This window comes from Pan troglodytes, chromosome 12 (genome assembly GCF_028858775.2).
Source record: "Pan troglodytes isolate AG18354 chromosome 12, NHGRI_mPanTro3-v2.0_pri, whole genome shotgun sequence".
In the NCBI taxonomy this organism is placed as follows: domain Eukaryota; kingdom Metazoa; phylum Chordata; class Mammalia; order Primates; family Hominidae; genus Pan; species Pan troglodytes.
This window is the reverse complement of record NC_072410.2, coordinates 67316002-67337568: the sequence shown is the minus strand read 5'-3', so window position 1 is coordinate 67337568 and position 21567 is coordinate 67316002. Positions and strand designations below refer to the sequence as shown.

Below are 21567 nucleotides of genomic sequence, written 5' to 3'. Positions count from 1 at the left end.
TTTTTGGTAAGACTCGTGCTTCAGAAAAATGTATGATGTATCCTGGTTTCACATGTGCCCTGGCTGTTTATGTACATCAAGTCTGAGAGGCACAGACATACTACTTCATGCACTCCTTGAATAATCTAGAAAGTAAGTGTCATCTCTATTTTAGAGAAGAAGAAACTAATGATCAAAGAAATGACTAGTCTGTGGTCACACTGTGAGTGGATGAATTGGGACATGAATTAGAAGCTGTCTAATTGCAACATCTGTGCTATTTCTATTTTACTGTGATGCTTCTCATTTGTGGGGCAAAGAGAAGAGATGTATTGAGTAAAGATGAATCATCGGGTAGTAATACCAAGACTACCCACTGGGCTGCACAGGCCCAAATGTGAGTCTTAACAGATTGTTTAACTTTCTGGAGACACAACTTACCAATAATTAAGCCCTGTCAACTCTCTTTCACATGTCTTGCAGCTTGATCTCAACTCCTTGGTATGGCATAGAACAACCTTTGTAAACTGGGTCCTGACTGTTTAGCCACTTCTCTATTGCACCCCTCCTTTCCTCAATTTTGCTCCAGAAAGAACAATTAATTTTTAGGTCCTATACCACACCACAACATACTTTCATCACACTTCCATGACTTTGTATTGCAGCTCTCCTGGGCTGGCATGCCTCCTCAAGCAAATTCCTATCGAACCTATAAATCTCCACTCAAATCTCATCTTTGGAAAGTTCACCTTGCCTCTCCCAGACTAAGATATTCCTGCCCCTATATGTGCTATATTTCTATGGCCTCCTACATATACTTCCATTATAGAATTACTGTATTTAAATGTTTATTTGTATTTCTCACTTTATACTACTAATTCTTTAAGAGCAAGATGCATGTGCTTTCATGTTAGTATTTCTGATTATTAGAATAGTGCCTGGAATATAAGCACTCAAAAATATTTGTTGAAAATCAGTAAAAATTAGCATGAATTTTCTCTGCCACTGGGTATGGCAATGATAAAATCATGAGTAACATATTTCAGAGTGCAAAATTATTTGGTACCTACATGTACTGTCTTTGTTCAACATGAAAAAGATCCTTGCTTTCCATATTCTGCTCCAAAAGTGTTCTGTTCTGTAGCATTAATGTCTGAATTTGATCTAGTAGATGCCGATTTTCTTCTTCTAAATTTCCTTTAAGTTGGCTTAGCAACTGTTTAAACACAAACATTTTTTTAAAAAATCAACATTTACATTTAACATAAATCAACTGAAAAATATGAAGTACTACACAAAGATTTAAGTGTTCCACTGTTTGAACAATTAGATGATCGTACTTTTATCAGAGCATGATTATTTTAGTGATGACACCTACAGCACTGGGTTACATGCTCTCTCTCTCTCTCTCTCTCTATATATATTTTCTTAATTTTCACAAACACTGGGTCTAATATATAATATATTATCTACTCCCCAAACACTGCTTTCTGTCTTTAAAACTGTTTAACTTATAGTATAGTCCAAAAGCTAGATTCAAATATCTAATATTTTATTTCTATGAAATGTTAGACAAGTAAGTTCTCAGATCTATGAAATGAGGATAGCTCCCACCCAACAAGGCTGTTGCAAGGATTAATTAGCATATGTAAAGTATCTAGTAGCATGTGTATAGCACACACTAAGTACTTAGCATGTCTCATAATTTCCCCATCTACTGTTTTCTTTTTTTGAGACAGAGTTTCACTCTTGTTGCCCAGGCTGGAGTGCAATAGCATGATTTCGGCTCACTGCAACCTCCGCCTCCCAGTTTCAAGCTATTCTGTCTCAGCTTCCCCAGCAGCTGGGATTACAGGCATGCGCCACCACACCCAGCTAGTTTTGTATTTTTAGTAAAGATGGGGTTTCTCCATGTTGGTCAGGCTGGTCTCGAACTCCCAACCTCAGGTGATCCGCCCACCTCAGCCTCCCAAAGTACTGGGATTACAGGCGTGAGCCACTGCGCCCGGCATCCATTCACTGTTTTCAAGAAACCTTAAAAGTCTGTGTATAGTTTTTGTAGCTTGATCAAGGGAAATCGGGTAATTTAGTCAATAGTTGGTATTAACAGCTGGCATTACTAGTAGGTGGGCTGCCAGCAGCATTGGGCCTTTTCTACGCAGTTAGTAGAAACTGGAAATATGCCTTAGCTAGGCCAGAGGTTCAAACAGAAGTTAGCAGAAGGCCCAAAGTAGTGATTCTAAAAATTTGGCGTCCCTTGTAGAGTAGATTTGTGGGCCCCAGCATTCAAATTCAGCAGGTCTCGAGTAGAGCCCAGAGATCTGTATTAAAAAAGCAAAAGCAAATAACACATACCCGCCCTGCCTACACCACCACCCCCGCCGCCCCCCGCAAAAAATAAACATTTTGAAAAATTTCAAAAGGTAGAGAAAATCAGGGAGAATTATACTATAATCATAAACAACCATCTAGATCTGTAACTGTGAATATCATACTACGTTGGTTTTATTTATCTGTATGTTGTTAAATTGAAACATATGTGGTAGATTCATTAAAAAACTGAATGCATTTATTTTCTTCCCTGTACCTATAACCTCTTGCAATGTGACTTCTCACTTTTCCCGTAAAGAAGTGGAATCTATTTTCCTTCTTCTTGAATTTGGAATGCTTTTGGCCAAGAGAAAGAGGTGGAAGTGATGGTCTAACAGTTCCAAGTCTAGGCCTCAAGTTGCCTGTGGACTTCCACTCAGACTCTCAGAGCCCTGCTGGAGGATGGAGAGACCACATGGGACAGAGAACGGTTATCCCACCGAGGCCACCATAGACCAGCCAGCCCTCAGCGTACATGCCAGCTAATTACAGATGCAGGAGCAAACCCCTGGCCCATACATCAGTGAGTAGATTAGCATAGATGCTCAGCAAACTCAGACTCATTAGGCAAAAAGAAATGTTTACTGTCCATTACCACTAAGGTTCTCTCGTTGTTAAAGAGCATTATCAGTGTCCATAGACAACTGATAAAGCATATATAAAGAAAAGAGAACAATTTTTTTTGTTTGTTTGTTAGATGGAGTTTCGCTCTTTCGCCCAGGCTAGAGGGAAGTGGTGCGATCTCGGCTCACTGCAACCTCTGTCCCCCAAGTTCAAGCGATTCTCCTGCCTCAGCCTCCCGAGTAGCTGGGATTACAGGCATGTGCCACCACGCCTGGCTAATTTTTGTATATTTAGTAGAGATGCGTTTTCACCATGTTGGCCAGGTTGGTCTTGAACTCCTGACCTCAGATGATCCACCCGCCTCGGCCTCCCAAAGTGCTGGGATTACAGGCATGAGCCACCGTGCCTGGTCCAAGAACAAATTTTAAGTGTATATAGAGCTCAATGAATTATCACAAAGTAAACATATATGTTAAACTAGCACCTGGATCAAGAAACAGAACATTAATTGTATTCCAGAAACACCTGTGCTATCTTCCAACCACTATCCCTTCCCACCAAGGTTAACTACTATCTCAACCTTTTATACTATAGATTAGTTTTTTCCACCTCCACTAAATCATGTCATTATATGACTTAGCCCTCAGCCAATAATTAACATTTGACCCAAATTGTGAGAATTAGCCAGGGATGCATAGATAGCTAGGGCCCTCTCTGGTCTCTCTTGAACAGTTTTCTGGACCACCAGTGACATGTGGGATCTTATGAAGACCCACTGAGGCTGACTCATTTCTTGAAAATCCTTTAATTTTTGACTGGTTTACTGGTCTGTTACTTGCCCCAACCAATATTTCAACCTCAGGCTATCTAAGAGCTGACCTTTGACAGCTCTCCCAGGCATGGGGCTTTTCTATGCTGTGTTCCAAATCAAGTCAGTTTTCTCCAGTAGAAAAGTTGCTGTTTTTCACAGCTTGCCCTGTGCTCTGTCAAAACTACCAGGCATAGGAACCAGGGAAGGAGAAGAGGAATGGGAAGAACCCCAAGATAAAATGCCTCAGACAACCACAGTTCCTTCCCAGGGTTGAATAGTTTTGCGTTAATAAATGCTTCTCAATTTGCTATATGCCCTTGTTGGGTTCTAGAGTCCTAACAAGGTTGTTTTTGACAGTTCTGTCCAATTTTATTGTTTCTTAAGGAGTTGATTTGCCACATTTCTCACTCTACCATTCTGGAGGTATACCATCCTATAATTTATTTGGTAGAATGAATTACTTTCTGAGCTTTGTTGGGTAATTAATTGTATGTTGTTTCCAACTAATTTTTCTATTGGTTTATAATTTCATGCCAGGTGTAAACATTTTTTCATTAAATGAATAATTTTACAATTTTCAAAGAATTTGGACATAAGTTTAAGCTAATAATTTTTAAAATATTGTAATTAATGATATGGGAAGTTGTTCTGAATTACATGTAAGTTTCAGTGATCCTAGACCAAATTCTTTTAGATATATGCCACTAAATATATACTAGTATTGTCACTGTAATCTAGTCATTTACTTCTTAGGCATGTCTTGGTGCCTAAATGAAGGAAACAGTGATTAAACTTTTTAAGCTCACCTCACACTGGTTATTCAGCTTGGTTGATGTAATATCCAATTGTTGGTACTGTTCCTTTAGTTTTGAAAATTCAGCTTCTAATCTTGTTTGTTCCAGTTTGGAATTATTCAGAAGACTTTTCAAATTTTTATGGTCAGTTTGTAAAACTTCAGTCTCTTTTAAAAGTTGACTATAGGTATGATTCAGCCTATAGTTAGAAATCATAGAAATATAATTAGATTATCTTAATAGCTTTTGGTGTAATTTATACAATATGAAATGATATAAATAACATTAAGGCATACTTAGAATAAAAGACTGTTTTACAAGTTACTAAACTTATCAAAAATCAGTTTCTATTCTGTAAAAACTAGATTTTTTAAAATTCTGAGTACCTTTCCCTTGAAAATAATTTTTAATTTCCTTTTTTCATCCACCCATCTCCACACTGGGAAAAGAAGTTTTTAGTCTTTAAATATGTTGAAGTATAGGTACTCAAAGTTTCAAGTATTAATAAGAAAGTATTGGCTGGTTATTGATGGTCCATGTCTGTAATCCCAGCATTTTGGGAGGTAGAAGCAGGAGGATCACTTGAGGCCAGGAGTTTGTGAGCAACCGTGGGGATCACAGGAGACCCTATTTCTACAAAAACTAAATATTAAAATAAAAAAATTAAAAATTAGCTAGGCATGGTGGTGTGTGCCAGCAGTTCCAGCTACCTGAGGGGCTAAGGTGGAAGGATTGCTTAAGCATAGTAGTTTGAGGTTGCAGTAAGCTATGATCATGCTACTGAACTTCAGCTTGGGCAAAAGAGTAAGATCGTATCTCTCTCTTTTTTTTTTTTTTTTTTTTGGAGATGGAGTCTTACTCTGTTGCCCAGACTGGAGTGCAGTGGCGCGATCTCGACTCACTGCAACCTTTGCCTCTCAGGTTTAAGCAATTCTCCTGTCTCACCCACCCAAGTAGCTGGGACTACAGGTGCACGCCACCAAGCCTGGCTAATTTTTGTATTTTTAGTAGAGACGGGGTTTCACCATGTTGGTCAGGCTGGTCTCAAACTCCTGACTCAGGTGATCTACCTGCCTCGGCCTCCCAAAGTGCTGGAATTACAGGTGTGAGCCACTGCACCCAGCCTATTCTGTTTTTTAAAATTCCGAATTCAAACTATGCTTGGTACTACAAAGGGGCAGTATATAGTTTGGATGTAAGAAATAATACATAATTTTGAAAAAACATATATATACACATATATATGTATATACTTTCTATATAAAATATATGTTTGTTATATATAATATATATTTATTACCTATCATTTTCACCACAAAGTTTCTTGTATTCTGCAGCTACTGTTTCATGATTTTTATTTTCAAGCAGCATTTTTTCCTGTTCTACTTTGAGCATTTTTTCCAAATCTTCCAACTGTCCTTTCTGTTTTAATAACTGATTGTAACTGGGGGGAAAAAAGGCATTTGGTTTATAATATTTACAAAAAAGAAATTTTAGAAATGAAGGAAATGAGTAATGAGTATCATTTAAAACACATGTAAATTTATATAAATTTCTTATGTAAACTAACATTAGATGTGTTTAATATATAAAATTTATTATACTACTTGAAGAAAATTCATTTTCAATTCACAGTACAACAAAATATAATAAATTACCGGTCTTCAAGGTCTCTATGTTCCACCTCAAGATTTTTGTGGGCAGACTTCAGAGTTCCATGTTTAGAGATAAGAGATTCATACTCTGAAGCCTGACGTTCATGAAGAAGTTCCAGCTTTTCATGATCTTTGATCAGAGAATCATAGAGAGATTTTAGGTCTTCTCGCTCTTTGATTACAGATTCATTTTCATTTTCTAAGGAAGACTGCTGGATTAGGAGTTGGGCATTCTGGTTCATGAGTGAGGTACTTTGGGAATTAAGGGTGGAATTTTCAACCTATAAGAATACATATTGTTATCAGACATAAGAAAAACAGTTCATGTTCTTTTTCAAAATACAAGATTATAATGTTAATTAAAGAAAGCTCTAAATGAATCACAGCACACATATTTACATTATACTGGGAAGACGTGGATTTTAGCTTCCCAAAGAATAAGGCTATCATTTAATTTTGATTTTTGGAAGTGTATATATACATATGTATGTGTGTATATATAGACATATATATGTATTGTATGTTTTGGGTTGAATTTATTTTAAATGAAGGTGATTAGCAACCATTTGTATTATATTACAAATGAAAATGTATAGAATTTGAAGTGCTAGTTTGTCATTTCTAGAATTTGGTGATAGAAGTTGATAGAAGTGAAAAATTACTTTTAGAAATTTTTCAAGAGTCCAAATTAAATAAGTATTTTCTTTATCAAAGTGTTGATGTTAATCAAAATCAGTGTCAAAGAAAAGGGTTACAGAAAGAAGAATTCTTTGATTCGGAGAGGGAACTTGTTTCTGCTCTTTAAGAGCTTTCAGAGTTGAACTTTTCCCCACCTGATTGTTCTGTTTGAAAAGACACTGGCGGTGTTAAGTGAAAGATGGATCCTTTGAACTTAGGCGACATCTAAAGACAAAATTCTCATGTTGTCCTGCTTTTCAGTAACTAAACTGACACAAAAAAGCTATACAAATGAAATAAGGAATAGTATGCTGCAAGCATACTCTAAAGCAAGGGTTTCTACCTAATTTATTACAATCGACTTAATGAAATGGTAGAAAGACCATAAATATAATTTATCTTTATTCAGATATTATTGACTGAATTTATTAATATTTAAAATTAAAAACTGATGTGTGAAAATTTGGCATGGCACTAAATAAAAATATTTTCATTTATCTTTAAGTTCATTCACTAAGAAACAATGTTTCCATGTTTACCCTCCCTTATTTTAATAGCATAATTCAAGAGTTTGGTTGCATATTCCCAAAATATTATATTACAACCTGAAGCTTGGCATTCTGTGTTTGAAGAGTGGTATTCTGTTCTTGTAATGACACTGTCTGCCTCTGAAGTGCAAGAATCTGAGCCTGCAAATTATTGTTCTGTGTCTCAAGTTGCTTCAGTTGAGTTTTCAACGCTTGCTTCTCTGCTTGCAGTGTAGCATTCTTGAGAAACAAAAACCAAAACCAAACATATTAACAATAATGGCAACATCAAACATGTTTCTATGGTATACTGAATTTTATACAATGAGTATTTATTAGCATTATAATCCATAAAAGCCCCAACAATCTTAAAAGAGAAAAAAAACCAAAACATTTCCCCCATCCCAAATTGTAAACAGACATTTATCAGAAAGAAGGCAATGATATTAAAACCTTAATATTGTGCCTGTGTCTTGTCTGCATTATAATATCCTAAAAATAAAATATCCCATTCTAAATATATTTATTAACACAAAAACTAGAAAGGAATTGTCAGTTGTATGGTTTTAATACTGCTTGAAGGTTCCCAGAATGCCCAGAATAAATGGGGCTGTGTCCAACCATGGAGGTCTAACTTTTCTAATTTACCCAAAGGCAAATATATACCTAAGTGAGTAGTGGTCCCAGAGATAGTGCACAACTAAGTATATTCCAAACACAAATATTTCAAAGGGAAGCAGGTTTACAGGAACAATCTTAACCATTTTTTGTTTACATTTTGCAATCCACAACAGACCTAACGCAGATATTTTCTTATTTTTCCCACGATATAAAATACTAATTAAAACTCTATTTCAACTATAAGACTCCTGGAGCATTTCCAAACAAAACATAAAATTTTCAGTTTTTCCAGTACATAAGGCCATATTTCAATTTTATAGCTAAACAAATGAATTACTATGTGAATCAATGATTATTATATTTTAAAATACTTGTCATTAATATTTTCAGGATTATTTCTAAATTAAACTTCATAAAAAATCAGCAACAGCAAAGTATAAACAAAGAACCCTCCAGAAAACGGAAATAAAACTTTAATGTACAAAAGGTCATAATTGGTCTACCCTGCAGTATGCATAAAAAGTTAACAGCTGAATCACAATAGATCACTCTTATCATATCTATATGTAAATATAACATTAATTTTATTGGCTTTATGTTATATACACTGCATGTCACTGTGTAAAAGCCAGGTCAGGATTTGACCCACATATTATACCATAAAATTGAAGCTGAGGAAACAAATGCTTTAAGATGGGTTATGATTTTATACTTCTCTTTTGTTCATTTGTTCAAATAGGATGAAAAAATGTGTACTAGAAAAAATAAAAAGGAATACTGATAGTACTGATGTATTTATATACCATCTCAGCACAAAGAGGTGAACCATTTTTCACATATATATGTGAAATACTATTGTAGTTTAGCACTTTAGAAACTAAATTGTACAAGCTCTACCGATTATTCCAGGTGTCTTTGGGAATAAAAAAAATTCCTATAGTCTATAATGAATAGAAGAGATAGCTGAGAGGGTATCTTAGAGCAGGAAAAAATTTACAAGGGCAAAGAAATAAGTTAGCAAATATAATACTGGCAAACACACAAAAATTACCAGCCTATTATATGGCTAACCGTCTTTATAACCCCATTATCTAAAATATGATATGAAGTAATTTTTTTCCAATGAGAATTTATAAAGGAAGTCTACAAGAAAAAAAGATTCACCTTACAGAACTTTATATGCCAGCTCAATTTTCTAAAATGTAATTATGAATCCAAGCAATATAGGTATATATATCACTGATTAAAAATAGGCATTTATAAATGGCCAATAAATATATGAAAGATGTGTAATACCTAACTCATAATTTTAAATGTGCACATGAAAATATTTTCTCCTATTGCTTTAACAAAAATTAAAGCACTAGGTACTATCCAATGTTAATATGGAAAGATAGGTATACTCTCTTAGTGGGACTGAAAATTGATGTGATTTTTAGGTTGGGTGTGGTGACTCACACCTGCAATCCCAGCACTTCAGGAGGCTGAGGAGAGCAGATCACTTGCGGCCAGGAGTTCGAGACCAGTCTGGGCAACATAGTGAGACCGCATCTCTACAGAAAATAAAAAAATTCGCTGGGTGTGGTGGTGTGCACCTGTGCTCCCAGCTAGTTGGGAGGCTGAGGCAAGAGGATCACTTGAGCCTGGGAGGATGAGGCTTCAGTGAGCTATGATCTCGCCACTGCATTCCAGCCTGGGAGATGAGTGAGACCCTGTCTCAGAGGAGGAAAAAAAAAAAAAAAAGATAATAGATGGGATTTTTAAAGACTAGTAGAAAAAATCAATTAAATACACACACACACACGTATATATCCTTTGGCCTTGCAATTTCACTGTCAGGAATTTAGCATTCTATGAACATGTTTAAAAATAACCTAAATGGGTGGGGCGCGGTGGCTCATGCCTGTAATCCCAGCACTTTGGGAGGCCAAGGTGGGCGGATCATGAGGTCAGGAGATCGAGACCATCCTGACAAGCATGGTGAAAACTGTCTCTACTAAAAATACAAAAAATTAGCCAGGCATGGTGGCAGGCGCCTGTAATCCCAGCTACTCGGGAGGCTGAGGCAGGAGAATGGGGTGAACCTGGGAGGCAGAGCTGGCAGTGAGCCGAGATCACGCCACTGCATTCAAGCCTGGGCGACAAAGTGAGACTCCGTCTCAAAAAAAAAAACCAAAAAACCCTAAATGTCCAGAAATGTGAGATTTATTTAAGTAAATTATGGTAACATTCACACTATGGAATAATAGTCATTAAACAAAATGAAATACACATACATCTGCTAAAATTGAGACATCTCCAATATAATATTAAGTGAAAATGCAAATAGGAATTTTGTATAGCATGATCCCACAGGTATAAATTTGCTAAAGAAATATACTTCTACATACAGATAAATGACAAAAAAATTTTCTAGGAAGATAAACTGTTTATAGTGATTCTTTTTGAATGAGAAAGTAGAAATCATGGTGTGGGGATTAATTTTTGGTTTTATTGCTTAGTTTTTAATTAAAGGTACTATTTTTGTGTTAAATTAAAAAAAAAAAACCACCACCACAACTATTTTACTTGTTATTGTGTAAGTTCCTTAAGTTTATTCATCTTTTGAAGGGTATTTGTTGTTCAGTTTGTTTGCTTGTTGTTTACTGTCAAGTATATATTGAACTAATTTAGCAAATATTTGTTAAGTGTCTACTACCTACCAGGCACTATTCTAGATAGTAAAGGCACGGTGGTAATAAAAAGAAAGACGAATTACCTGCTTTCATAATGAATACAAAATTTAATTTCACTGTGAAAAGTGCTATGAAAAAACTAAAGCAGTGGAACAATAGTGAATAGTTTAAGTCAGGAATAACAACTTTACTGGCGGAAGAAGTCAGAGAAGACCTTCTGCAGGACATATGATATGCCACCCAAATGCTGAGGGAAGCCAGTCATATGTTCCAAGCAGGAGAAGCAAAAAGAAAGTCCCCTTAGGTAGGAACAAATAGAAAAAGGACTATATGACTAGAATTTTCTTATTAAGTGCCATCAATTGTTTAAATATTAGAAAATGTATCTAAGATAAATATATCCAGTGATCCTCTATTTCTAAAAAAAACTATTTATACTAAAATTTAAAAATACTTACATTTCTTTCTACTTCAATTAATCTGTCTTTAACTTTCAGAAGTTCTCTAGTCGTTTCTTGACTTTCTCGCTCCCATTTGTTGTCTTCACCAGATATTGGAGGAGAGCTCTGTACCATCCTTTCCTCATCTTGTCTCTGTTTGAGAGCTTCATAATTTTTTTTCACCTAAAATTTTATTTAAAATATTTTAATGGGGAGAAAAAAATCACCACAGTTACATTTCTCTCAATTAATTTGACTCTGGGCTGATCTGGTGAATACGAGAGGCAATTTACTTTTAAATGTCATGAATAATATGTATGATTTATGCTTTTTAAAATGTAAATCCTTTCCTCCTAGAAATGTAAAACATAAACTGCTTATGTGCCAGAGTAACAGTAATGTCAAATCCTATCGTTTGTCGTGCAAATGCCCCTGGATTAACAGTGGATATAGATATGTTGCTAATGACTAACAATTCTTTTTACAGCTATCTATAACCAAGTTAGAAATTTCACAGAGATGTCTACGTAAAGCACAAAGATTTGACACTTTATTAATTTTAAGGATATATCGTATTCAGGATTTTTTAGTTCTGAGTTGGCTCTCTTAAAGTAGATTACAATCACACTAGAAAATCCTGGATAAGATATATCCTTGGATTGCTATTAACAACTTGCTCATCATACATGACCAAATTTGCCAGATTTAACTTAATAACTCTTTCTCTTCAACTTAAATTTAATATTATTATTCTTATCTTGAATTATTAAACTATCTTGAAGCACTAGTTTACCCTAGGAGATTCTTATAATAAATTTTAAGTTAACCCCAACCTTTGTATTAAGGCAGGGATAGAAATGTTTTATAGTTCAACATCTAATGTACAACTTAAGAAAGCCTATGACTCAACAATTAATATTGCTACCAATGAGTTAGAAAATAATGAGGTGAGACTAAAAAGATGCCAAGATAGAATGTAATGTCAAGTTTCTCAAGAAATCTAATGGGTACCCTATGATCCTAGTTTCCGGGTTTTGTTTGTTTTGTTTTTACTTTTAACACACTAATAACAATAGATGAGTGGCATCATTTCTAGTCTCTATTTTACATGAATTTCCCATGAGGTCCTTATTCTAGGCTTAGAAAGGCTATAAATATATGCAGTTATTAAGAAAGGGGAGCTGAGAATAAAACTCGAATCCTTTCATTTTATATATTTTTTTGAGACATAGTCTCACTCTGTCACCCAGGCTGGAGTGCAGTGATGCGATCTTGGCACCCTGCAACCTCCGCCACCCAGGTTCAAACCATTCTCCTGCCTCAGTCTCCTGAGTAGCTGGGATTACAGGTGTGTGCCACCATGCCTGGCTAAGTTTTGTATTTTTAGTAGAGACGAGGTTTCACCATGTTGCCCATGTTGGTCTCAAACTCCTGACCTCAAGCTATCCACCCACCTTGGCCTCCCAAAGTGCTGGGATTACAGGCGTTGAGCCACTGCGCCCAGCCGAAGGCTTCTCATTTTAAACCCATTGTTCTTTCAAGTAAGTATTAAAAATGATTACTTTATGTATCATTAATCAAAATCTTTATATTCAGAGTCTAAAGATAAATCACTGTAACAAAGTAATTTAGAGCTAATTAAAAAATTGTCAAAGTTTAATTAAAATTTAAAATATTGTAAATTATGTTATGAATTCAAATTTTCAAGTTCCCAAAGATAATGTCATCTTTAAAAACAGAGTTATAATTTGCATGAAGTTGCTAATGTACAGATTTTAAGTGTAATTCGGTAGTTTTGAGAATGGCAAACACCTATATAACCCATATATCAACATGACAGAACACTTCCATCACTCTAGAAAGTTCACTGCACTAAGCAACCACTGTTTTCATTTCTTTCACAAAAATTCTGCTTATACTAAAATTTCACACAAATATGATCACAGTATATATAATCTGTGGGTATGTGTGTGTGTTTCTGAGTATATTTCTAAGCTTTAACCATGTGTTGAGTGCATCAGTAATTTTTTTCTTTTGGTCATTATATCCAGTTTTTTATGATGATGAATGAAGTTGTTATAAAAATTCCTTTATCTATGTTTTCATTTTCCTTGAGTAAAGAGAAGTAGCATTATCACCTTCTTTTTCTTTTTTTTTTGAGATGGAGTCTCACTCTGTCGCCCAGGCTGGAGTGCAGTGGTGCAATTTCAGTTCACCACAACCTCCACCTCCTGGGTTCAAGTGATTCTCGTGGCTCAGCCTCCTGAGTAGCTGGGACTACAGGTGTGCGCCACCACGCCCAGCTAATTTTTGTATTTTTAGTAGAGACAGCATTTGACCATGTTGGCCAGGCTCGTCTTGAACTCATGGCCTCAAGTGATCCACCTGCCTCAGCCTCCCAAAGTGCTGGGATTACAGGCAAGAGCTACCATGCCTGACCATGGGCCAGGACTCTTTGAGATACTGCCATACTGCCTGCTAAATTAGTTATAACACCTTATATTTGCATCAGTATGCATGACAGTTCCAGTTGCTCCCAATTTGCACCAATATTTGATCAATATTTCCATTTAAATTTTAGAATCATCTCGTTAATCTGCCTGTTGGGATTTTAATTGGGATTATGTTGAATCAAGAGATCAATCTGGGGAAATCTGCCATTTTAACAATATTGAGTCTTCTAATTCATGAACATGGTTCTTATCTCCATTTACTGAGGTATTTCCTTTAGTGTTTCTAGTACAGAGTTCTTGCACACGTTTCCTTAAATTCATCCATAAGTATTTCATAGTATTATAAATGGTGTTTTTTAATTTCATTTTTCAATCTTTCATTGCTAATGTAGAGAAATAAAATAGATTTTTATATATTGACTTTTATCCTGTGACATTGATTAGTTCACCTTAGCTGTAGAGATTTTTCTGTGAATTCCTCAGGGTTTTCTGTAAATATAGTCATGTCACAGGTGAAGAAAGACATTTTTACTTCTTCCTTTCAAATCTGTATGCCTTTCATTTCTTCTTATCTTAGTATACTGGTTAGGATCACCAGTACAGCATTTAATAGAAACAGTGAGAGCAAAATCTTTGTATTCTTCCTGATTAAAGGGGGAAAGTGATTAGTCTATAGGCTGTTTATAGAAGCCCTTTATCTGGTAGATGAAGTTCTTTCTACTTATTCTCCAATTATTGAGAGATGAGTATTAAACTCTCTTATTGTAATTGTGGATTTTTCTCCATGTAGTTCTACAGATATTTGCTTCATGTATTTTGCAGCTGCAGCTCTGTTATTAGGTGTATCTCTGTTATTAGGTGCATAAACATTTAACCTTGTTATCTTTGTGCTGGAATGACCCCTTTATAATTATGCAATGAACTACTTAGCTCTGATGCTATTTACTGCACTAAAATTTACTTTGTCTAACATTAATATAGCCAATCTAGCAATTTTTTGATTAGTGCTGGAATGATATATCATTTTCCATCAAGATTTCTGATAGGTAGCATATAGATGGGTCTTATCTTTTTGTCTAATTTATTAATCTCTGTCTTTTAACTGGGGTGTTTAGACCTTTTATATCTAATATAGTTATTGCCATACTTTGGTTTAAAACTGCCATCTTACTATTTGTTTTCTATTTGTCCAATCTGTACTTTCTTCCGTTTCTTCTTTTTTTTGCCTTTTGGATTTTTTTAAGAGACAGGATCTCCCTATGTTGCCCAGGCTGGTCTCAAACCCCTGCGCTCAAGCGAACTTGCCGACCTCAGCCTTCCAAAGTGCTGGGATTACAGAGATAAGCCACTGTGCCTAGCCTGGATTTATTTTTTATGAGTCCATTTTATCTCCCTTTTTTGGTCATATTACCTGTACCTCTTTGTCATACTAATTTAGTGGTTACTTTAACCCTTATACTATTCGTATTTAACTTTCACAGTCTACCTTAAAGTGAATACCTCTTCACATATAGTATTAAAAGTTTATAACAATATAAATTCAGTTGAATACATAGCAGGAAGCTAGTCCATAACAGTTATGTCCAAATAGCTGAAAGTGGAAGTCAATGATGGCTTTTTTTGAGACAGGGTCTCACTCTGTCACCCAGACTGGAGTGCAGTGGCAGGATGTCAGCTCACTGCAACCTCTACCTCCTGGATTCAAGCGATTCTCCTGCCTCAGCCTCCTGGGTAGCTGGCTGGGATTACAGGTGCCCGCCACCACGCCTGGCTAATTTTTGTATTTTTAGTAGAGACAGGGTTTCACCATGTTGGCAAGGCTGGTCTTGAACTCCCAACCTAAAAAGATCTGCCTGCCTCGGCCTCCCAAAGTGCTGGGATTACAGGCGTGAGCCACCGCACCCAGCCTAATGATGGCATTTTAAATATCTACTTGAAACACACGTATGCAACTCACACCCAAACCCACTAATTTTCTGGTTGAGCAGCTTCATGAAATTGATTTTATTTGCAACTCAGTGATACTGCTAATGGGGTAAAAAATTCAGGACAACAAGCAGGTTAATGTGTTTTTGTTTTGTTTTGTTTTGTTCTTAATAATCCCTTTAGTTAACTAGACACAGTTCTAAAATTTATTCTCTGGCTCTGAGAATGTCTGGATGAAAAATAAGTAAAACTTATTCTGTAACAATGTATGTTCGATGGCAATGTCTGTGACAAATAGCAGCAATATGGTGTCAGCAAATAGTGGAAAAAAACTGGAACATTCTATGTTACTAGATAATATTGCTTATTGAAAAAAATGACTATTTAGGAGAACTTTAAAGACCAATAGACAGCCCTATCTCTGAACTTCTCTGAGTACAGCAACTCTCATAATTGATTGGTATGTGCACTGTGGGAATCGTAAATCCATACCTTTGGAGTTGCTGCAAGAGGTAATGACTGCTATGAGTATACGGATTCAAAGCCAGGAAAGCTCCCGCACACACCCAATGTGAATCTCATCTTATACCAAACCATCTGGTGGGAAGATGATTCTCAGACAACTACGTGAAGAGGATGGACTGACACTGCCCTGCTATCTATTTGTATTTCTTATAGTGTTCTGAGTACAGTGATTCTAAATGTAGCCTACAGTAATCTTATCAGTCTAAGTGTTTAGTTAACCTTGAGACCACTCCTGGTGGCATTGCAGAGATGATAAAAGGGTGAATAAACCAGAACATGACTCTACCAATCTACCATCTACTAGCCCTGTGGAATGGGAAAGTCCCTTATATTTTGATTTACTTCCTTAGGGAAAATAAACAGTTGCCTCTGCCTTGCTTACTTACTTCACTGAATACTTTCACATATCACAAGAAAACAGATCTAGAAAAGACATCAAATTTATGAGATCAGGTGCTGTCTTATATAACACACATATGATTTTCCTCTAACTTGGTATACTCACACTCATATTTTGCTTAGCAGAATTTCCCCTGGATCCTCGATAGGAAAGAGTGACAGAGTGAAATGTCAGTATCACAATGAGAGCTTTTCCCAATAAAATAAGCCTGCCTCTTCCTCATTCCACCCACACACTTCTGATATATCCCTAACAGCAGGCAGGAATATTACACACATGAAATAGCACTGAATAAGCTATACCATATTCATATGACAGAGATCTGTTTAAGAATACTCTCAAGTTTATGAAAAAGGAAGAAATAGACTAAATATCAATAAAATGTTTATATTTTTATTTTCTACTTTATATTTTTCTGTCCAAATATTTATATAATAAATGATCCTTAAAATTCTTTCCAAGAAAATCACTTACTGTTTTAAGTTCTTGGCGCAATTGCTGGTTATAATTCGTGGATTCTTCTAATCGAGCTTCTAAAGCAGCAATTTTTTCTTCTTTTATTTCAAGAGACTTCTTAAGAGTGGATTCTAATTTTGATTCCAAAAGTTTATACCTACTATCCAAGTACAAAGTAATATAGTTCATTATTGGAGGTCAGAAAATTATTTTTAAAGATAATTTATGACCACAAATATTCATGCCATAAATGGGTCTTATAAAAGCATTTTTGTTAAAGAGGCAAATGAAATTATCCTCTTCTTACTGCCCCATTCTCCCTTTAAAACTAATCCTGGTAATAAAGCAACAAAATCATTGAGTGAACAGAGCTCCAGATTATGGCTTAGATTATCAAAAGCAATAATTAATTCTCAAGGAACCAGGAAGACCAAAGTCCCAAAATATCCTTTTTATTAATGAAGACTCCTTTTTTTGTTTTGTTTTGAGATGGAGTTTTGCTCTTGTAGCCCAGGCTGGAGTGCAATGGCATAATCTCGGCTCACCGCAACCTCCACTTCCCGTGTTCAAGCGATTCTCCTGCCTCAGCCTCCCTAGTAGCTGGGATTACAGGCATGTGCCACCACGCCCAGCTAATTTTGTATTTTTAGTAGAGATGGGGTTTCACCATGTTGATCAGGCTGGTCTCGAACTCCCGACCTCAGGTGATCCACCCACCTCAGCCTCCCAAAGTGCTGGGATTACAGACATGAGCCACCGCGCCCGGCAATGAAGACTCTTTATCTCAGGGTACAGAGTAGTTACAGTAAAAAAAATGACATACTTATGGCACAGGATACTCGTGACAGAGTGGCAAGAGGGTGATGGATGTGACTGTCAGTATTGCAATTATCTTTCTGAATGGTAGATAAATGAATAATTATTAATAAATACTTTTTTCACAAAAAGGATGGTATATGAACACAATTCAGTGTATCATAAACCACTATTTATGATCCATTTCTTAAACCTGAAGACCCTGAAGACAACACTAAATAAAAACCTAAAGTATGTATATGAGAGTTTCACCACATTCTTTTACTGGAATTAATTTTTATGTAAATATTTTCTTCTCAATCAGATTTTAATGTCATTGAATACAGAGAACAAATCTCATTCATTTTGGTATCGGCTCAAGTCAACAAACATTTAAAAATCATTTACTGCATCTGATTTTGGGTATGTTGAATTGGTGACGTCTGAGTTGCTTCTGGTCTATCCTGATAGAAACATACAGTAAACAGAGAAAAAAAAGGGTCTCAGGTGAGATGATGTATGGGAATGCTCAGCATACAGAATGAATGGATAAGAGGCCTGAAAACATAATCCTGTAAACAACCATATTGAAAGAGAAGACAGAAGACATCAAACAGGTATTAAAAGAGAAAAGACAAGAGTGATCACCTCTGTTTACAACTCTACCACTTTATTTATTTAGAGACAGAGTCTCACTCTGTTGCCCAGGCTGGAGTGCAGTGGCGCAATCTCAGCTCACTGCAATCTCTGCCTCTCAGGCTCAAGAGATTCTTGTTTCTTGGCCTCCTGAGTAGCTGGGATTACAGGTGTGCACCACCACGCCTGGCTAATTTTTTGTATTTGTAGTAGAGACAGGGTTTCACCATGATGGCCAGGCTGGTCTTGAACTCCTGATCTCAAGTGATCCGCCTGCCTCAGCCTCCCAAAGTGCCGGGATTACAGGCATGAGCCACCGTGCCCGGCCTACTAAATTTATTTCATTGCTTTTAAATTTATCTACTTATACATTCAATTCCAAACCTATATATTCCTTGAGGGCAAGAATAAGTATCTTAATAATAATTGTACCTTCAAATAAATTCAGAGAGAATAACATGGATTAGAAAGATGGGACAGTTAGGCCGGGCACGGTGGCTCATGTCTGTAATACCAGCACTTTCAGAGGCCAAGGTGGGTGGATCCTGGGGTCAGGAGTTCGAGACCAGCCTGGCCAGTAAAAATACAAAATTAGCCAGGCATGGTGGTGCGTGCCTGTAATCCCAGCTACTTGGGAGGCTCAGGCAGGAGAATCACCTGAACCTCGGAGGCGGAGGTTGCAGTGAGCCGAGATTGTGCCACTGCACTCCAACCTGGGTGACAAGAGCAAAACTCCGACTCAAAAAAAAGAAAGACGGGAAACTTAGATTAATAAAGGAATTAGGGGCATCATTTGAGACTGATATACGTAAATCCCAAGGTGGAGGGAATGGCACATTAAAGGAATTTATGTCTGTGAGCTTCTGGGTTTTTTTTGTGACATAAAGACTAACTTCCTGGCTGAGAAAGAAGCTAGTTTAGTAGTTCAAGCCACTTTCTATTTCCAAAAAGATTTAGTTCAACATATACCCTTATCTCCATGCCTAATTCATTATGTAAATAAATATGTGGAAATAATGAATGGCATCACATGTTGCCTAGACTATTATAATCACTTCCTAGCCTGTCTCTGTGCTTCCAAATTCATCCTTTTTGTAATCCATCTTTTATATACTCTAAAAATTGCTCAGCATACTTTTGTGCTTTTATACAAATGCTTGTCTACATGGAATGCCCTTCCCCACTGTTCCCACCTTGTAAACCTCTGTCATTTTTTAAGATTCAGTTGAAACATTATTACTACTTTGATGCTAGATAATCAGCAGATAAGAAGAGCTCAATTAACATTGGCTAACTGTATGAATTAAGGTTTGGGAAGAGGAGGCAAACTGTATGAAGGGTCCACCCAGAGCTGGGTTCATAAATTTATAATAGGGTCAAGTAGCACTACAGGGTGTATTCTACTTTTTCTTTTGCAAAGAACATGCAGTACAGTGTCTTACATATAGTAGGTAATATATCTGTTTGAATAAAGAGGGGATGCATATTCAGTATCTATATTAAAAGACAGTCAACGAAATCTGCACTTATCTGATTAACTCAAATAAAAATATTTCCTCATGAAATATCTGTACAATTAATTCAATAATCATTGCTTGACTTGAACTGATTGCTAGAATAAATGCCTCAAATTATATCTTTTTGTTATTACACAACTAACTTTTTAAGTGTCAATCTATCCTATTTACTTTGAACATTCTGAAAATTACATGAACAAATCCTATGTAATCACCATTAATTCTTCCAATATACATTTAATACAGAATATAAATACTGGAACAGTAATAATGAGTAGATAAAATATAAATTATATAATTACCAAAACTGAATGAAAATCTAGTCTACATAAAATAATATTCTTAACAATATACAACTTCTATTCCAGCTGGATTCATGGAGCTGACTGGATGCTAAATAATAGACTACTTGAAAATCAGATTAACTCTGTTTGATAGATTGTAATTACCATGAGAGAATACATATTTTTTTAAACCTATATTGATCATTTTTAAAATTAAAAGGCATAGGAGTTAATTTTTTATCCAGCTTTTAAGGCTTTAGTTTTCCACATTATTTTTATACCTCAGTTGCTTTTCTTTTCCTTTGTTTCATACTTTTCCTCCATTTATCTTTAAGTCAACATTTTGGCAAATAAAGAACAGAGATATTTAAGCACATGATTCAAATAAAAAATAACTTGCTTATTTTTGTTTGTTTGTTGTTAATGTCTTATTCTGTTTTTACAGTCAATTATAGCCTCTGATCTTCTGCTACCTGGGTGGCATCCTGTTTTCCTATTTTATAACTGTATTTATATAGTAACATTTTAGGTTTTTGTTTTCTTATATCTATATTAGATTGTCTATGATTCCTCTTTTCTCCTTACAGAACTTTCTTTTTTTTTTTTTTTTTTGAGATGGAGTTTCGCTCTTGTTGCCCAGGCTGGAGTGCAACGGCACGATCTCAGCTCACCGCAACCTCCACCTCCCAAGTTCAAGCAATTCTCCTGCCTCAGCCTCCTGAGTAGCTGGAATTACAGGCATGCACCACCATGCCCAGCTAATTTTTTTTGTATTTTTAGTAAAGACAGGGTTTCCCCATGTTGGTCAGGCTGATCTCGAACTCCCGACCTCAGGTGATCCGCCCGCTTCAGCCTCCCAAAGTGCTGGGATTATAGGTGTGAGCCACCGCACCCGGCTACAGAACTTTCCTTAAGGGAAGGAAGGAACCAGAAATAGGGTGAAATATATAAATGTTTTCTATAGCTAGTACAGAAAGAATTCATGTATGAGCAAAAAAAAAAAAAAAATTTTCAACTGTTTGCCAAGTAGACTTAGTACTCACCTGTCATCAGTACTTTGTTCATCATGTAAGAGTCGCTCCTTATTTAACCCTATCTTCTCAAGCTCATGAGTTAATTTTTCGAGATCATTGTTCATCTGTTGGGTCTTCAACTTTTCACTCACCAAATCCTTATTTTAAAAGAAATGCAAAACTCACCTAAGTATCAAGGGTATAAACATCTAAGAAAGTCAGCTAAGATTCTAATTACCACCATCTAGAAATACATGTAAATTTGAACCACGAAATGTCATTAAGCCATTCCTTCATTATTAAAATGTAGTTAAAGTTATAACCTAGTTGAAATAACTTTTTTCCTTTTTTTTGCTAATACTTTAAACAAAACCTTAAAAGGGAGTAGTAACTCTTTACTTGTGAATACACATTTAGGTTTGAAAACTGGGGAAAATCATATCCACTT

At 35.9% G+C, this 21567-nt stretch overlaps 1 protein-coding gene across 24 annotated transcripts in view; it reads right to left on the bottom strand.

Moving 5' to 3' along the window:
- The window catches only part of CCDC88A (coiled-coil domain containing 88A), a 131058-nt gene that overhangs the window by 22647 nt on the left and 86844 nt on the right, over positions 1-21567 (bottom strand). For 17 of the 24 annotated variants that reach the window (XR_010149137.1, XM_009442476.5, XM_009442477.4 and 14 more), the window contains 8 exons: positions 21150-21277; positions 16893-17034; positions 11133-11297; positions 7457-7618; positions 6177-6454; positions 5819-5962; positions 4531-4717; positions 1050-1195 (listed from right to left, as the gene is read on the bottom strand). Coding sequence is in view for 23 of the 24 variants with exons in the window: in XM_009442476.5 (XP_009440751.1) it covers positions 1050-1195; positions 4531-4717; positions 5819-5962; positions 6177-6454; positions 7457-7618; positions 11133-11297; positions 16893-17034; positions 21150-21277 (1352 nt within the window). In the remaining variant the exon portion in view is untranslated. The remainder of the gene's footprint in view (positions 1-1049; positions 1196-4530; positions 4718-5818; positions 5963-6176; positions 6455-7456; positions 7619-11132; positions 11298-16892; positions 17035-21149; positions 21278-21567) is intronic. The other 7 variants (XM_515485.8, XM_054677869.2, XM_009442481.5 and 4 more) reach the window with 1 other exon arrangement.